Raw genomic sequence first — 17,803 nt, forward strand, 5'->3', positions numbered from 1 at the left:
ACCTATGACTGATTTTAATCAGATTAATAGACAGTATAAAGTCTTGTAGTATACATTATAGTGTGGTGTTATGTATTTATGGTCTTTCCATGTCCGTACAGAACGTGAAACTATCAGTTCGATAGATTTTCTTGTTCTAAAATTTTACTATATTATGCAGTGTTACTGTGTGTTGTTTTGCATGAATATACAGCAACTTCTACAGGGAAGAAGCTCAGTTAATGCCTAATTAGGCTAGCGACCGTATTATCATCAAATTGGTAGCATCTCCAGTATTACTTTTGTTCCATACTGACGTGTAATTCCATTTTGAACTTACTTGACGGATCATTGATATTACAGAGTGCGTGTAAGTCTGATTTGCCACCATTCAGGTACACGCGGTCAATATCTATACAAAAATCCTGTCTCGTAAGGTGAACCCCGCTCACTTACCATAGAACAGGCTTTAGTGAGTATTGTGTGCCCCACGCGCACGTTACAGGTTCTAACGACATACACAAACTTCTCAATCTAATGTTGAACCATGTGGTAGAACCATTGGCACCAAAACTTGCTGTAAGCCACAAAATGAATATCATTATCCAGCCTATACCCAGGAGATATGATGTTCAAAATTTAAATATTAAAATTAATACTGCAAACCTCCACCTGATACAGGCATGGAATTTAGCAAAACATGCATTCAAAAAAAGAATTGCTATGAACTTTGAAATAGAGAGACTAGCCAGAAACCACTTCACAACACATGGTTTACACCTAAACAAATGTGGCAAGGAGATTATCTGCAATAGACTGGCCTTCCTGACAACTATGGGGGACAATAAGAAACCAAAAGTCAGAAACCATAAACAGATGCTAATAAGCAATTGGATAAAGACAAACAAGATGGGAAATAAAAAGAGTAATAGTGGTCATACTGTGCAAACTACACTAGACAAATGGGTCACAAAGTCACAGAGATGAAACACAAACCCCCTGACTCCTCAAAAATGTCAGGAACCGGAAAGGATCAATAATGTGATGGTGAACATTATGAAGACATCCCTCCAAAATGTCAATGTGATGCCTCAGCAGTGTGAAGTGCATGTGGACACTTTTCAGGCCCACCTGGAAGATGAGTCGGCTGTCAAGGACAAACAACAGAACCAGCACAGCTGCTCGGAAGTCAACATACCTAGAATACAGCACAATTTAAACTAAAGGTCAGTGACACAGTAAATATGACTTCAAGCCTCCCTGAGTAAACCCCACTCAGACCTGAAAATCTGTTATCACAATATCTAATCCTTGAGCAACAAAACTGATGACATAAGCATTTTGCTGACCAGTGAACTCAGTGATATCTCAGTAGTATGCCTAGCATGGACATGGTGGGTTTGCCATCTTCATCAAACAACACATTGAATATAGCCCACTTCCTACCCTAAAGGAAATAGGAACAGACAAGATCTTTGAATGTGCAGCCATAAAGCTTACAGATCTAAATCTAATTGTAGCTACTATTTACCATCCCCCTTCCAGTAGTAATAATCATTTTCTGTTACAAATGGATTTGTTTCTATCCAAAATAAGTCAGTGGAAACAAGTTGTGATTATGTGTGGTGACTTTGGTATAGACTTTCTCACCCACAACAGACACAGGGAAACATTGATTAACTGTGCAAAAACTTTTAATCTGCATGACCTTGTAAATGAGCCCACTAGAATAACACCCACATCCAAGACAGCTCTAGATTAAATTTTTGCTAATAGAAATAAACTTAACCCAACTCTACGAGTATACAATGCACGATTCAGCAACCACCAAGCTGTCATTCTAAAGGTCGATGTTAGCAAAGATACCTCAAACCCAATTGCACCTAAAACTTTAAGGTTTTTCACCCAAGAGAAATTTAACAAGCTAAATGCCCTCCTTAGTAAAGAAAAGTGGATAGATATGTACACAGCCAATGATGTCAACATGAATTTCAACACGTTTCTTGACAAAATGATCAACCACTTTGAAGAGGCCTTTCCACAACAACCAGTAAGAATAAATAATAATAATAATAATAGAAACAAGAGTTGGATTACACCAGCTATAAAACTCTCTTGCAAACATAAAAGAATACTCTATAAGTTATGTAAACGAAGTAGCGACTCCTCCAACTAACAGAATATTATAAAAACTACACATGTATCCTAAATAGAGTGATAAGACAAGCTAGAAAGATGCAAAATGATGAGTACATTGTCAAATCCAGCAATAAAGTAAAAGCAATGTGGAATATCATAAAAAGGGAAAGAGGGGATATGAAAGCTTCACACACACACACACACACACACACACACACACACACACACACACACATACACACACACACACATAGAACTCAAACTCAACAATGAATCTATATCTAATCCCAAATTGTGGTGAACTCTTTCAACAATTTCTTTACGAGCATGGCTGAAAAATTGGTCGAAAATAATCCTAACACAAATTATCAATCAGCAAACCAAAAATATCACACATGCGCAGAGTCAACTTTCATTACAAAAGTCACTGAAAATGATGTTGCAAAAGCCCTCAGAGAGTTAAAAACTTCATATTCAGCTGGAATTGATGGTATCCCAGCAGCTGTAATCAAAAATTGTGAACACACAATTGCTGAACCATTAACTCGCCTCTGTGACTGTTCTTTACAGGCACGTATCTTCCCTGAAGCTCTGAAACTTTCTAAAGTAATTCCTGTCTTCAAAAAAGGTAATGATAAAGATATGAATAACTGCAGGCTTATCTCAATCTCATCCTGGTTTTCTAAAGTTTTTGAAAAAATAATGTGCCAAAAAACGAACTTCATTGAAAAAAATATATATATTTATTACGTTTGGCTCAACAAGGGTTCTGAAGCAACAAATCTACTTACACTGCAGTATATGATTGCATAAATACGCTATTAGAACTGTTAGATAGAAAACAACCCATAACAGGCATATTTCTGGATCTGTCAAAGGTTTTTGACACTGTTGACCACAAAATATTACTGGAAAAAATAGAACACTGTGGTATCAGAGGAATTGCAAACAACTCGACTGCTACATTCCTAACCAATCGGATGCAGAGAGTCAGCATGAAATACACTAACAGACAAAGCAACTTAATAACCGAAATAGTATCAAGTAATAAAACAGTAAAGCAAGGTGTTCCACAGGGCTCAGTATTGGGACCTTTACTTTTCCTCATGTGTATTAATGACTTGAGCCTGAATGTTGATGCACACAAAATAATAATATTTGCTGAGGACACAACTGTACTTCTCAAAGGGGAGAATGCAGAGGCTGTGCAAAAAGCTGTGAACTTGCCCACTAAACACCTCAGCATATGGGCTAAAATCAACATATTAACTATTAACACCAAAAAGACAGATTTCATGAACTTTCACACAACACAAAATGCAAATTCCTCTCAGTCATTTGTCACTGTAAATAATCAGCCAAAAGATACCAACACTGTTTTCAAATTCCTGGGTCTGTGGGTTCAAGATAACCTGAAATGGAATACACATACAGGAGAGGTAAATGCCAGGATTATTACTGGCTGTTATGCATTGAGTGTACTGAAATCGTGCAAGCCAGAAAACATTAACCAGCATGTACTACGATTACATACAAGCCCACCTAAAATATGGTGTAATATTCTGGGGAAATTCTCCAACTGCTCTGAGCACATTCAGAATCCCGAAGAGAGCAATGAGGATTATTACTGGGAGAAAACCCAGAGACTCCTGCAGACCCATCTTCAGAAAGGTGGACATCCTTACACTGCCTTGCCTCTACATTCTCAAGCCTCTAAACTTTTTCAGAAACCACATAGTGCCAACTGACCCCAGAGTCATAAAAAATAAAGAAATTCATGATTACAACACCAGGAAAAATGTAAATCTGCATGTTATACGTACAAACACCCAACTGTGTAAAAAGGGAGCCTTCCACATGGGCCTCCAACTGTTCAACAATCTTCCCACAAATATTAAGTCCATTGGGGATAACATAAAATTTAGCAAAGCTGTGAAGTCATATTTATTGTGTCACTGTTTTTACTCTGTAAATGAATACTAAGAACAGTAATCTTACCATTTCTATTAAATTGAAAACATTGAGCAATATAATACATTAGGATACTATGGGCCCATGTTAATATATTTCAACAATGTTAACTGACATTTTCTGACACCTGCAACACACTGCATACCATCAGATCACACAGAATGAATAAATAAATAAAACAAAAACAGATTGGTCTGGGAACAAACTGTAGCAAAAATCTTAATGGGAAATATTTTATGAACAAAGGGACAGTGGTATTGGTTTGGGAACAAACTGTAGCAAAAATCTTAATGGGAAATATTTTATGAACAAAGGGACAGTGATGCTGTACATACATTATCGTTGGATACTTATTACCAGCCATCATCTCCACATGTGAGAAAACATTTCTTCTATGGAGACAGAGATGTTTCAGAATGCGTGAGGAAACTGACTAAGCAAGGTTGAGGCCGGGAGGGTTATGGGAACAAAGGATATACTGCAGGCCGGGTTCCCACTTGTGCAGTTCAGAAAATCTGGTGTTGGTGAGAATAATCCATAATGGCACAGGCTGTCAAGTAGTCATTGAAATGAATGATGTCATGTTGGGCAGCATGCTCAGCAACAGGGTGGTCCAATTGTTTACTGGCCACAGTTTGTCAGTGGTCAATCCTGCAGACAGACAGCTTGTTGCTTGTCAGTCCCATGCAGAAAGCTGCACAGTGGTTGCAGTTTACTTTGTAAATCACATGACTGGTTTCACAGGAACCCCTGTCTTTGGTGGGTAGGTGATGTATGTGACCTGATTGGAGTAGGTGACAGTGGAAGAATGTATGGGACAGGTCTTGCATTCAGTTCTGTTGTAGGGATATGAACCATGATGTAAGGTGTTGAGAGAAGGAGTTGTGTTCAGATGGCCAATTATATAGTGTAGGTTTGGTGGATGGAGCAAAACCACTGTGGGAGGGGTGGGAAGGATAGCAGGCATGGCATTTCAAATTTCAGAACACAATGACGGGTAGCCAAAACCTTGGTGGCGACTAATTCAGTTGTTCCAGTTCTGGGTGTTACTGAGTTACGAGGGGAATGCTCCCCTGTGGCCAGACAGAGAGACTTGGGGGTTGTGGGAGACTGCAAATATAAGGCACAGGAGATTTGTTTTTGTAAGCTTTATTGAGACCCGCAGTATATTTCGTGGCGTAATGCTAATCACTGTAGATTGGAGAACTGTGGGTGGAAGGCTGTATGGAAGGAACTTCTTGGTATGGAATGGATGGCAGTAGTCAAAATGGAGGCATCACTTGTGGTTAGTAGGTTGATATGGACAGAAGCAGTGAAGAAGCCATCTTTGAAGTGGATGTCAACTTCTATGAAGATGGCTTGTTGGCTTGAGAAGGTCCAGGTGAAGCAACGGGGGAGAAGCTGTTGAGGTTGGGTGGGATGTGAATAGGGTGTCTTCAATCTCGATACAGATCACAAAGATGTCTTCAGTGAACCTGAACGAGATGAGTGTTTAGGAAGGATTCTCAACCAGTTACCCCATCACTCATATCCATGTAACAGACCTAGATGCAAGACCTGTCACATACATCCCACCACCACCACCACCACCACCACCACCACCACCTACGGCTCCAGTCCGGTCCCATTCACCAGCTATCCCATCAAAGGCATGGCTACCTGCGATACCAGTCATGTGATATATAAGCTAAGATGCAACCATTGTGCTGCATTCTATGTTGGCATGACAACAAACAAGCTCTCTGCCCACATAATCGGCATCCTACAAACAGGGCAAGAAAAAAATTTTATACCCTGCTTCTGGGCAGGCTGCCCAACAGGACATCCTTCATTCCAATGACTGCTTCACTGCCCGAGACATACAGATCATGCCCACAAACACCAGCTTTTTCTAAATGTGGCGGTGGGTACCCTCCCTGCAACATATTCTATGTTCCTAAGACCCTCCCAGCCTGCACCTCAGTTATTCACTTTTCTCATACATCCATACCTTCTTATTCCAGCACTGCTCAGTCTCCATTCCACCATCACACCAAGTCTTCATTTTTCTCCTTTTCAGCCACCACCACCACCACCACCACCACCACCACCACCACCACCACCACCACCACCAGCAACAACCACAACAATCGGCCGCCGGCCCATTACCGTCCTGTGCGTTGTGGTATATACATCATGATCGGTCAGAGTGCCCCCAGCGTTGGGCCGTTTGTCGCACATGTAATAAAAAAGGACACATTGCTAAAGTTTGCCGCTCAGCCTCAAAAGAATCAAAGGAAGCAGGTACAGCGGACATGGACGTTGACATTCAGGAAGTTTCATTGGGACAGGCTCTGGACGCATCGGCACACAAACTCTTTATCGAGGTGTCGGTTCGATCTCACCGACTATAATTGCAAGTAGATACGGGGGCGGCAGTTTCTTTGTTGAATGCACAGACTTACTCCGACCTTGGGTCACCCCGTTGGCGCCAGTTTACCGGCGTCCACGTGGTTATGGTAAACAACTCATTCCCCTACTGGGTCAATTCACTACCGACTTACAATTCAGTTACTTTTATTTTGTCAGTGTTGCGAGCTCCACTAACCTTTTTGGCTTGGATGCCTTTCAAGCTTTCGGTTTTTCTATCGCTGACACCATACAGTTGGTCCCCGAAGATGTTCTCTATCAATCATTGGTATCTTTGATCTCGGACTTTCCGGATATCTTTGAGGAGGGCCTGGGTTGTGTTTCAGACTTTGAAGCTCACTTAACATTGAAGGCATAGGCTCGCCTGCATTTTCTACGCACGAGGCAGATCCCCTTGGCTCTCCGCACTCAGGTTAAAAAAAAGCTCAAACGGCTGACAGCCCTCGTGGTTGTTCTTCCCATTTCTTCTTGTGAGTGGGCTTTGCCCCTCGTTATTGTCAGGAAACCATCAGAACACTTGCACAACCTTCACACCCTATTCCTCAAATTCAGGTCCGTGGGCTTGCACAAGTCAAACTTCTTCCAACTGTCCATTGATTATGTGGGCTACATCTCTCGGCACAGCTTCCAGCCGCTAGGAAGTTTAGTCCAAGGTATTGTCAACCTTCTGCGGCCCGCATCGCTGAAGGAGTTACAAGCTTTTTTAGGCAAGATTGCCTATTACCACCGGTTCATTTCCAGGGCTTCCACCATAGCCCGCCCCCTGTACTGCATTCTGTGCTAGGGTGTTCCTTTTGATTGGTCACCTGCATGCAAGTGAGCGTTCACCTTGTTGAAGGGCCTCCTCATGTCAGTGCCGTGTTTGGATACTTCTTACCCACATAAGCCATTGGTCCTGGCTACAGATGCTTTGCAATATGGGGTGGGGGTGGTCCTGGCAGCCACTGGCGTTTGCGTCTAAAACTCTTAGTCCTGTGCAGGCCAATTACTCCCAGGTGGAAAAAGAGGCTTTGGCCATTGCCTATGCTGTTACCAAGTTTCACCCTTTTTTGCAAGGCACGAAGTTTCAGTTAATCACTGACCATAAGCCATTAGTATCGTTATTTGTCCCCGCCTCTCAGATTCTGGATAGGGCAGCCCACAGACTACAGATCTGGGCCTAGTTCCTCTTGAAGTACAATAATGACATTCATTTTTGCCCTACTGGACAGCACGCCAATGCAGACGAACTTTCCCATCTTCCGGATGGCCCGGATCCTAAGTTCAATCGAGAGGAGATTATGTGTTTTCATTTGGATGTGGCGTCCCGCCAAGCGGTTGATGGCTTCCCAATTACTAGTTCTAGAGTCGCCGGGGTAACGGCAGCTGACGCAGTTGTCCGGCAAGTACTTCACCTCATTCAGCAGAGGTGCTCATCCCTAACTCCAGGCCGGGCCTCGAACCCTCTTTGCAATTATTTTGTTCAGCAAGACTGCCTCTCTGTCTTGGAAGGAGTTCTCCTTCTGGCTACCGATGATACAGCTCGTTGCGTGGTTGTTCCTGCAAGTTTGCAAAGGGAAGTCTTCACGTTATTACATGAGGGGCACTGGGGTGTTTCCCGTACTAAAACTTGGGCTCGCAGTCTTATGTACTGGCCCAGTATTGTCAGAGAAATTGAGCACTTGGTGGCCACCTGTTCCCAGTGTGCGAGCCAACCGGCATCTCCCTGGTCAGCGTTCCCTTCATGGCCACCTGTAACCCAGGCATGGGAACGTGTTCACATCGATTTTGTGGCCCGTTTCTCAATGGCTTTTGGCTCATTGCCATTGATGCTTATTCCCGATTCCCATATGTGGTTCGCTGCTCCTTAACCACTTCAGAAGTTGCAATCCAGGCACTGGCAAAAATCTTATCTGTGGAAGGTCCACCAGTCACCCTAGTCTCAGACAATGGACCTCAGTTTATTTCGCAGACCTTCCAGGATTTTTGTAGGCACTTCAGTATTCGGCACATTTGCTTTCACCCCTTTCATCCACAATCAAATGGGGAAGTCAAGCACATGGTGTGCACATTTAAGACGCAGATGAAAAAGTAGGTGCACGAATTTCCTGTGGAGGAAGCATTGACATTTTTCCCGACGGCATACCAGACCACACCAAAGGGGGAACACAGCCCTACAGAGCTCCCCCACGGGCGACAACCTAAGACTCTGCTGCACCTCCTCCATCCTGGTCCTCGCCAGTGTTCGCAAACCGGAGTACCCGGCTTTCCACCGGGTATGTTGATCTGGGCACGTGGGTTTGGTTGCAATCCACATTGGATACCAGTGATGGTCCTGAGCCAAAATGACTGCCGGCACTATACCTTGCAGGCAGGGAACCGGGAGGTACGTTGGCACCAAAATCAGCTACGTCCACATTTGGGCACCCACCCTCCAACCCCTCAGGCACCGGCTTCCCCTCTGCCGGTACCCGTGTTGGTTTCTCAGGGGACGCTACCGCCACTCCCCCCTGTGACTCAGCCACACTGCGATGGTTCTCAGCCTTGGCAGCCTCCAGTAGCTCCAGCACTGGCATCGCCATCGTTCGAGATCCCCAGCGAGAGCTGGCCCCCCTTGCAGGCCCGGTTTCTCAGGATGCTGGTTCACCTGTCGACGTCCATTCCCCATTGTCCCTGCCACTGGGTCTTGCCCCTCCCAAGGTGGGCCAGGATCCGGAATTCGACGGCTTGTCTCCCGTTCTGCCCTGGGCTCTGGTGGTGGGATGACGGGGGCCTCTTTGTGTGGATCACTTCCAGCCGTATTCGAAGGTTCCGGCTCAAGGGTTGGCAGATCCCCTCGACTCCAGCAGTCTGATGGATGTGGAGGTCATCGCTCCTGCACAATGCTCCACCTTCCAACACAGTGGAACACAGTGGCTTCACCCCCCCGAAGGAGGTGGAGTGCAGTAAACACCAGAAAGATCGCGGGAGGCGCACATCAGCACAGCATGTCACGGACAGTAGTTGCCGCAAGTAGAGTCCTGTCCACCAGAGGGCATGCAAGAATTTGGCAGCGACCTCTGCCAGCAGAACAACAACAACAACTCAGGCAGCACGGGACGTGCCCAGTCAGTTCACATCGGGCATGCCTAGGAGACAGTTCCCGGTCGACTCTATGTGAAGTGCGATGGAAAACATGAACCATGTTACTACAATATTCATTGAAGGATGATGCTTTGAATATGAGCCGTGACAATGAAATAAGGGGACTGATCTAAACATTAGTACTTATTGCAGTGTCCCAATTTGTAATGTTAGCTAACCTTTACAATGACTCACTTTTAAATGTAAATTTGGTACTTAAAAATTTGTCTTCGTTCTTTTTTATCACATTTCCCTCACAATCTACCACAGCACACATTTGAAACACAACTGCACGTTTGTGACCAATCTCTTGTAGTTACAAAGGCAGTGCCAATTTTCAGTATGAATTATGTACTATGTAATTAATATCCAGTGTCAGATTCAAGCATAAAATTCTGAACAACTGTTTCACTGATATACTTTAGCACACCACCAGTGAAGAATTAATGTCAAAGAAAAAGATGAAAAAATGTATGCCACACAAGACAACATTAAAGTGATAACTTTAACATGTAATTAAGCTACTGAAGAAAGTGAAAATCTCACCTGCTGCTACCTCCTCTGCCTGCATCTCTTGTGGCTCCTGCAAAAAAATTAAAAAAAATGAATAATTTTTCATCAATTCATTTAAGTGTGAATCAAACACCTCGAAATGTGGCAGTGGTATGTCATCTCACTGCACATGCTCATCTAAGTGTTAGTAAGTTGGTAAATTAAATATGATATTGGACCACACAACAGAAAATGGTGTAGAACTGTTAAAAGAACCAGTAAATTAAATCCGGCCAGTTTTTTGCTATCCTGAAGGGTGCGAAGACACTGTGTGTGTGCAACTGTTTATAATGAATGTTGTTTGCCATCATAGAATGATGGAGAGCACATCTGTGCATGTGAGTTGAGTCACAACATGTCTCAGTCAATCGAGTGACTGTGACATGGCATGGTAAAGATGAAGAGAAAGAATGAAACAATGTTGGCAGTAATGATTACATTTCTAACTGGGAAAATTATGTTTCTCGAAGGGTGCCACGGAGCATAAAATCTCTAGTCATCCTTAGAAAGCTGTCATTTGGGTTTGCATTTAGGTGGGGTTGAGACAGAAAATGGATAGCAAATGGATGTAGACTGTCCAGTGACTGAGGGATGTAAACAGTACAAAGGGTTAAGTCCAGGAGAGGAAGTAAAAGGCAGACAGGAATAGCTTGAAGGTGGGTTGTCAGGAAGACTATGAACGTCATCCTTAATGAGCAGCACAACTCCACTGCATGATGTGGAATCTGTCGATGGGTGATGGTGTGAGGTTGGGGGCATGTCAAAGCAAACTGGAAATAAATGAGAGAGTTCAGAGCAGGTCGTGAGCGTGCAATTTTGTTTCCTGGAAGCAGAAAACAAGTAGAGGCTGTGATTCCAAGACCAGCAATAAATCCTCTTTGTTGGATCAAAGGCCACAAACATTCCACTGGCAGAGTGCAACAATTAGGAAATGGGAAAAGGGAAATAATGGAGGGGTGTCCCCTCAGTGGATATCGAGTGGCAGCTCACTGCTACAGGGCAAAGAGGCTGGAGATTCCGCCTCTAGGAGATCTACAGAGGTTTCAGCATTACCATTCTGTCCGTCCTTGGAATCCAGAGCAGAAAAATGGCTGGAGGTGCATACCGGCATCAAGGAGGTCAGCCAGCAATGGATATCATGTGCCGACACCATCAGGGAGGACCCCCGAGCTGATAAAGAAGCAGATCATTTGCCTTTCTTTGATTTCTTGGAGCCTTTCTGGTTGGCAGAGGAAGACTCTTCTACATCTACATCTACATCTACATCCATACTCCGCAAGCCACCTGACAGCGTGTGGCGGAGGGTACCTTGAGTACCTCTATCGGTTCTCCCTTCTATTCCAGTCTCGTATTGTTAGTGGAAAAAAGGATTGTCGGTATGCCTCTGTGTGGGCTCTCACCCCTCTGATTTTATCCTCATGGTCTCTTCACAAGATATACGTAGGAGGGAGCAATATACTGCTTGACTCCTCGGTGAAGGTATGTTCTTGAAACTTCAACAAAAGCCCATACCAAGCTACTGAGCATCTCTTCTGCAGATTCTTCCACTGGAGTTCATCTATCATGTTCGTAACACTTTCACATTTACTAAATGATCCTGTAGCAAAGCGCACTGCTCTCCGTTGGATCTTCTCTATCTCTTTTATCAACCCTATCTGGTATGGATCCCACACTGCTACGCAGTATTCAAGCAGTGGGTGAACAAGCATACTGTAACCTATTTCCTTTGTTTCCGGATTGCATTTCCTTAGGATTCTTCCAGTGAATCTCAGTCTGGCATCTGCTTTACCAACGATCATCTTTATATGATCATTCCATTTTAGATCAGTCCTTATGTGTACTCCCAGATAATTTATGGAATTAACTGCTTCCAGTTGCTGATCTGGTATATAGCACCTAAATGATACAGGATCTTTCTTTCTATGTATTCGCAGCACGATACACTTGTCTACATTGAGATTCAATTGCCATTCTTTGCACCATGCATCAATTCGCTGTAGATCCTCCTGCATTTCAGTACAATTTTCCATTGTTAAAACCTCTCGATATACCACAGTATCATCCGCAAAAAGCCTCAGTGAATCTGATGTCATTCACAAGTTCATTTATGTATATTGTGAATAGCAACGGTCCTACGACACTTGCCTTCCGCACACCTGAAATCACTCTTACTTTAGAAGACTTCTCTACATTGAGAATGACATGCTGTGTTCTGTTATCTAGGAACTCTTCAATCCAAACACACAATTGGTCTGATAGTCCATATGCTCTTACTTTTTTTCATTAAACGACTGTGGGGAACTGTATCTAACACCTTGCGGAAGTCAAGAAACATGGCATCTATCTGGGAACCCGTGTCTATGGCCCTCTGAGTCTCGTGGATGAATAGCATGAGCTGGGTTTCACACGATTGCCTTTTTCGAAACCCATGCTGATTCCTACAGAGTAGTTTCTAGACTCTGTAAAAGTCATTATACTCGAACATAATACGTGTTCCAAAATTGTACAACTGATCGACGTAAGAGATATAGGTCTATAGTTCTGCACATCTGTTTGACCTCCCTTCTTGAAAACAGGGATGACCTGTGCCCTTTTCCAATCCTTTGGAATGCTACGCTCTTCTAGAGACCTACGGTACACCGCTGCAAGTAGGGGAGCAAATTCTTTCGTGTACTCTGTATAAAATCAAACTGGTATTCCATCAGGTCCAGTGGCCTTTCCTCTTTTGAGCTATTTTAATTGTTTCTCTATCCCTCTGTCATCTATTTCGATACCTACCATTTTGTCATCTGTGCGACAATTTAGATAAGGAACTACAGTGCAGTCTTCCTCTGTGAAACAGCCTTGGGAAAAGACATTTAGTATTTCGGCCATTAGTCTGTCATCCTCTGTTTCAGTACCATTTTGGTAAGATTGTTTGGACATTTTGTTTTGATCCACCTACCGCTTTGACACAAGACCAAAACTTCTTATGATTTTCTGCCAAGTCAGTACATAGAACTTTACTTTTGAATTCATTGAACGCCTCTCGCATGGTCCTCCTCACGTTACATTTCACTTCGCGTAATTTTTGTTTTTCTGCAAGGCATTGGTTATCTTTATGTTTGCTGTGAAGTTCCCTTTGCTTCCACAGCACTTATCTAACATGGTTGTTGTACCATGGTGGCTCTTTTCAATCTCTTGTGATGTTGCTTGGCACATAGTCATCTAACGTATATTGTACGATGGTTTTGAACTTTGTCCACTGATCCTCAACGCTTTCAGTACTTAAAAGAAAACTTTTGTGTTGAGCCATCAGGTACTCTGAAATCTGCATTTTGTCACTTTTGCTAAACAGAAAAATCTTCTTACCTTTTTTAATATTCCTATTTACAGCTGAAATCATTGATTCAGTAACCGCTTTATGATCGCTGATTCCCTGTTCTGCATTAACTGTTTCAAATAGTTCGTATCTGTTTGTCACCAGAAGGTGTAGTATGTTATTGCCACGAGTTGGTTCTTTGTTTAGCTGCCCAAGGCAGTTTTCAGATACAGGACTTAAAAAATTTCACTGGATTCTTTGTCCCTGCCACCCGTTATGAACGTTTGAGTCTCCCAGTCTATATCTGGCAAATTAAAATCGCCACCCAGAACTATAACATGGTGGGGAAATCTACTCGAAATATTTTCTAAATTATCCTTCAGGTGCTCAGCCACAACAGCTGCTGAGCCAGGGGGGCTATAGAGACATCCAATTACCATGTCTGAACCTGCTTTAACTGTGAACTTCACCCATTTTATTTCACATTTCGGATCTCCGTTAATTTTTTCGATACTATTGCACTTCTTATCACTATAAACACGCCTCCCCCATCACTCTCCAGCCTGTCTCTGTGGTATACATTCCAATCTCAGTTTAGAATTTCATTACTGTTTACATCTGGTTTCAGCCAACATTCTGTCCCTAGTAATATGTGGGCATTGTGACCATTTATTAATGAGAGCAGTTCTACGACTGTTCTATAGATGCTCCTGCAGTTTACTATTAGCACATTAATGTAGTTATTCCCTGTTGCATTTTACATACTCCTACCTTGCCGCATCTCAGTAGGCATCTTCTCGGGCCTAGAGAGGGAATTGTCTAACCTAAAAAACCGACATGAGCACTCCACACATACCCCGCTACACTTGTAGCCGCTTCCTGCATGTAGTTCACACCTGACGTATTCAGAGGGACCCTACATTTCTCCACCCGATAGCGGAGGTCGAGAAATTTGCACCCGCAGATCTCCACAGAATCGTCTGAGCCTCTGGCTTGAGCCTTCTATTTGGCTCCAAACCAGAGGACCGCGATCAGTTCTGGGAACAATACTACAAATAGTTAGCTCAGACTCCACCCCACGAGCGAGGCTTTTGGCCTTCACCAATTCTGCCAACCGCCTGTACGAATCGAGGATGACCTCTGAACCCAGACGGCAGGAGTCATTGGTGCCGACATGAGCAACTATTTGCAGTCGGGTGCACCCAGTGCTCTCTATCGCTGCAGGCAGGGCCTCCTCCACATCTCGGATGAGACCCCTCGGCAAGCAGACAGAGTGAACACTGGCCTTCTTCCCCGACCTTTCCACTATTTCCGTAAGAGGCTCCATCACGCACCTAATGTTGGAGCTCCCAATAACTAATAAACCACTCCCCCATGTGCCAGCTTGGGCCTTGCTGAAGAAGCGGCCACAAGTCCACTCTCAGGCAGAGCGGGTGATGCCACATGGCCAGCCTCCACATTGACCCTCCGCCACGTCCGCCGCGAACGCTGCTGAACCCGCCTCTTCCCTTGGGAAGAGCGTGGGCCAACCCCGCCCGGTACCTGCGAGGTTTGATGGCTGGAGGAACATGGAAAGTTTTCATGGGAGTGTTCGTTCTATCCTTCCTGGCCTGTCAGTTGTGTAGCAGGTGACTTTCTCCTGTGAGGCAAAACTTTGCGGCTTGTTTGCACAGCTGGAGAGGAGGAGGAGGAGACGGGGCTGCTATTATGACACTGGGTGATTTTACAACCACAGTGCTGTATTTCTCATCACATGTCTCGATGTCAATGTCCTTCATGAACTGACATATAGCGAGAACAGTACTGGAACTGCCTGATGGTAGAACGCAGGGTTACTATCAAGCCGACAATTTGCAAGTGACCTGGTAAGGCATCTTTTTCCTTGACCCAGATTTCATGGCTGCCCAATCATCATCAACGTACATGAGAAGAGGAGGTGGCATGGTCACCATTACAACTTTTGCAGCAGGGAGGAGGAGGCAGCCACGTTACACAAATGGCTGGGTGTCACCAGGAATTTCGAGTGCGGTTATAATGATGACACTGGTAGCAGTGCATTGTGTTCAGAATGTGTTGTCTTACTGATCTTTGACTGAAGCATCACTGTATCAAAAGTGAAAAAAAGAAGCCAAGACTGGCCCTCTCCAACCGTGTAGCCAGGGAAGGTAAAGTTGCTGTGTAATATGAAGTAGCATTCAATGATTGTTTACCATTCACAGAAACGGCCATTGGAGATCGGCCAGAATTTTGCAGCTCAATATGCTTCATGTGTCAAGCATCCCCCCAATACCAGCCACTCTGACCAGGGGCTCCCCTCCAGGGTGCCATCCAGACACAGCAAGGGCCGTCTTGCACAGCAGCCATTGCCGCGAGTTCTGATGCTCCAAGAAAGCAAGCAAACACTATTAGCCATACATGTGGAGGGAACAACTGAGTAATCAGGAGTGTGATCCCTGTGTTGTCATGGGGCTCAGCCATACGGATTCGTAACAGCCCCATCACTCTGGTGACTTAGCGGGGTGGAAGGGGGCTACAGGGGGGAAGGGCGCTGGAACCAATGGCGGGGGGGGGGGGGGGGGGGGGGGGAGGGGGATGAGGAATCCACACCACAGATGCCAGGGAGGGAGTGGTTCCCCAAGTGGCTCACACTAAAATACAGGAAATATTGAAGTGGAGGTCAAACCTCAAGTGGGGATCTAACACCAAAACGGATGACTGAACAGGCAGAAGGAACAAAATTGGAAACAATACAGGAAAGCAGGTGGCTAGCCATGTCGATTTGAATCAGAACACAGAGAAAGGGGAAGGAGGGGGCAATGGAGAATGAGCAAGGATGAAGAGGGAGAGCAGGGTGACAAATGCAGCCAGCAAAGAAGAACTGGATGCAATGCCACATGTACACCACGTGTAAAGTCACTAAACAACTGAGAGACCCCAGTGACGGATTTGACTTGAGTGCATCATAATGTTCCATCAAGTTGCCCATCATTAAACTGCCAACATTCAAAAGTGGTGTAATGCAGTTCAGGCATTTTTGTGGTAAATAATGAGGATTTATAGGACACTGCTTAATAACCATTTGCTTAGTTTAGTAATATGTGCTGCTCACAATATAATCGCCCATCTTCCGGTGACTAGCACTAATTTTAATGTAGCTTCTGATAATGTTTGCAACACATACAATAACCCTAGATTGATTCTGTTATCACATCTGAAAAAGCTGTTGGTGCTCCCTTTCGTGACTGGGTAAGGTGCAAATGAATTTCATGGACTACTTCAAGCAATGTTCATGTGCTGATGACATTACTAGCAAATGTATCCTTGCAAGACATAACTATACCTCATCTCTTTGTAAAAAATGTTGACCAGTATTCTAACATTAGCAGAGAGATATTATTTTCTCTAAAACAAATGCAATTCTGAAATCATGAAGGCTACAGACCAACATGGCACAGCACATATGGGAACAAACAGCAGACCACCTGCAACGCCAAGCACATAGGTCATTTGAGATGAAGCTAGTCCCTGCTAGTACTGCATTTGTCATGTGCCGCTTGCCTCATACTTTGCAGAAGTGCAGAAAATTCAAGCAAGCCACGTGTAGTGAACACAAACCTAATGTGATGCCCAACATATTGTTTGCACAATTGCCTGAAGGTTGTTCATAGGGATTCTAGTTGCACATCTGTATGCTGTCATGCTTGTCAAAAATGACAGCACACTAAATGAAACACACGAAATGGAACAAGGTATGACTGTCCTAGTAACATAAAACACAAACACAATGGTATACATCAATCAAGTAGATTGAGTTACTGCTCACTTAAGTCACCCCTGGCAAACAAGTGCTGCTTACAACAGTGACAATATGGTTAAAAGATAGCAGTGGCACATGAAAAACTTATGCTCTCTCAGTTTCTGACTCGCAGGGACGATTTATATCTCAACCATGTGCACAGTAGAGCACCCATTCAAGGAACAGATGGAAACATACCAGAAACAAAACAGTGCATCTCTGTTCAAATCAACTCCTGTAGAAATGTCTTCATCTTACCTTCCATCTGTTTAATGTTGCTGAAGATAACCCACATTTCGTCTCGATCCCAATATGTTGGATTTGATGAGTATAAAACTTGTTGATCCAGAATTTTGGTCACCTTTGGAAGATCGACATGATGTTGGGAGCAGAAGTTTGTGTGTAGATTCAGAAGGCAAGGACTCTCTCCATAGGATCTGATCATTATGCAGTTCAAGAGACAGAACTGTGTTGGGTTATGTATGTCAAAGCAGTATCAAATGGGAGAACACAAAATTTTGTCAAGGTAGCCATTCGTGTTATGCTCTGTGAAA

General features: G+C 43.9%; 1 protein-coding gene across 1 annotated transcript in view; it reads right to left on the reverse strand.

Moving 5' to 3' along the window:
- Positions 1 to 954: 954 nt before the first annotated feature.
- Positions 955 to 17,803, reverse strand: part of LOC124620334 (uncharacterized serine-rich protein C215.13-like) — a gene marked incomplete at its 5' end in the record, with an annotated part of 85,060 nt that continues 68,211 nt past the window's right edge. Inside the window, 2 exons of the mRNA XM_047147009.1 lie at positions 955 to 1,177; positions 10,147 to 10,183. Of these exons, the coding sequence (XP_047002965.1) occupies positions 955 to 1,177; positions 10,147 to 10,183 (260 nt within the window). The remainder of the gene's footprint in view (positions 1,178 to 10,146; positions 10,184 to 17,803) is intronic.

This window comes from Schistocerca americana, chromosome 6, assembly GCF_021461395.2.
Source record: "Schistocerca americana isolate TAMUIC-IGC-003095 chromosome 6, iqSchAmer2.1, whole genome shotgun sequence".
Classification (NCBI taxonomy): Eukaryota; Metazoa; Arthropoda; class Insecta; order Orthoptera; family Acrididae; genus Schistocerca; species Schistocerca americana.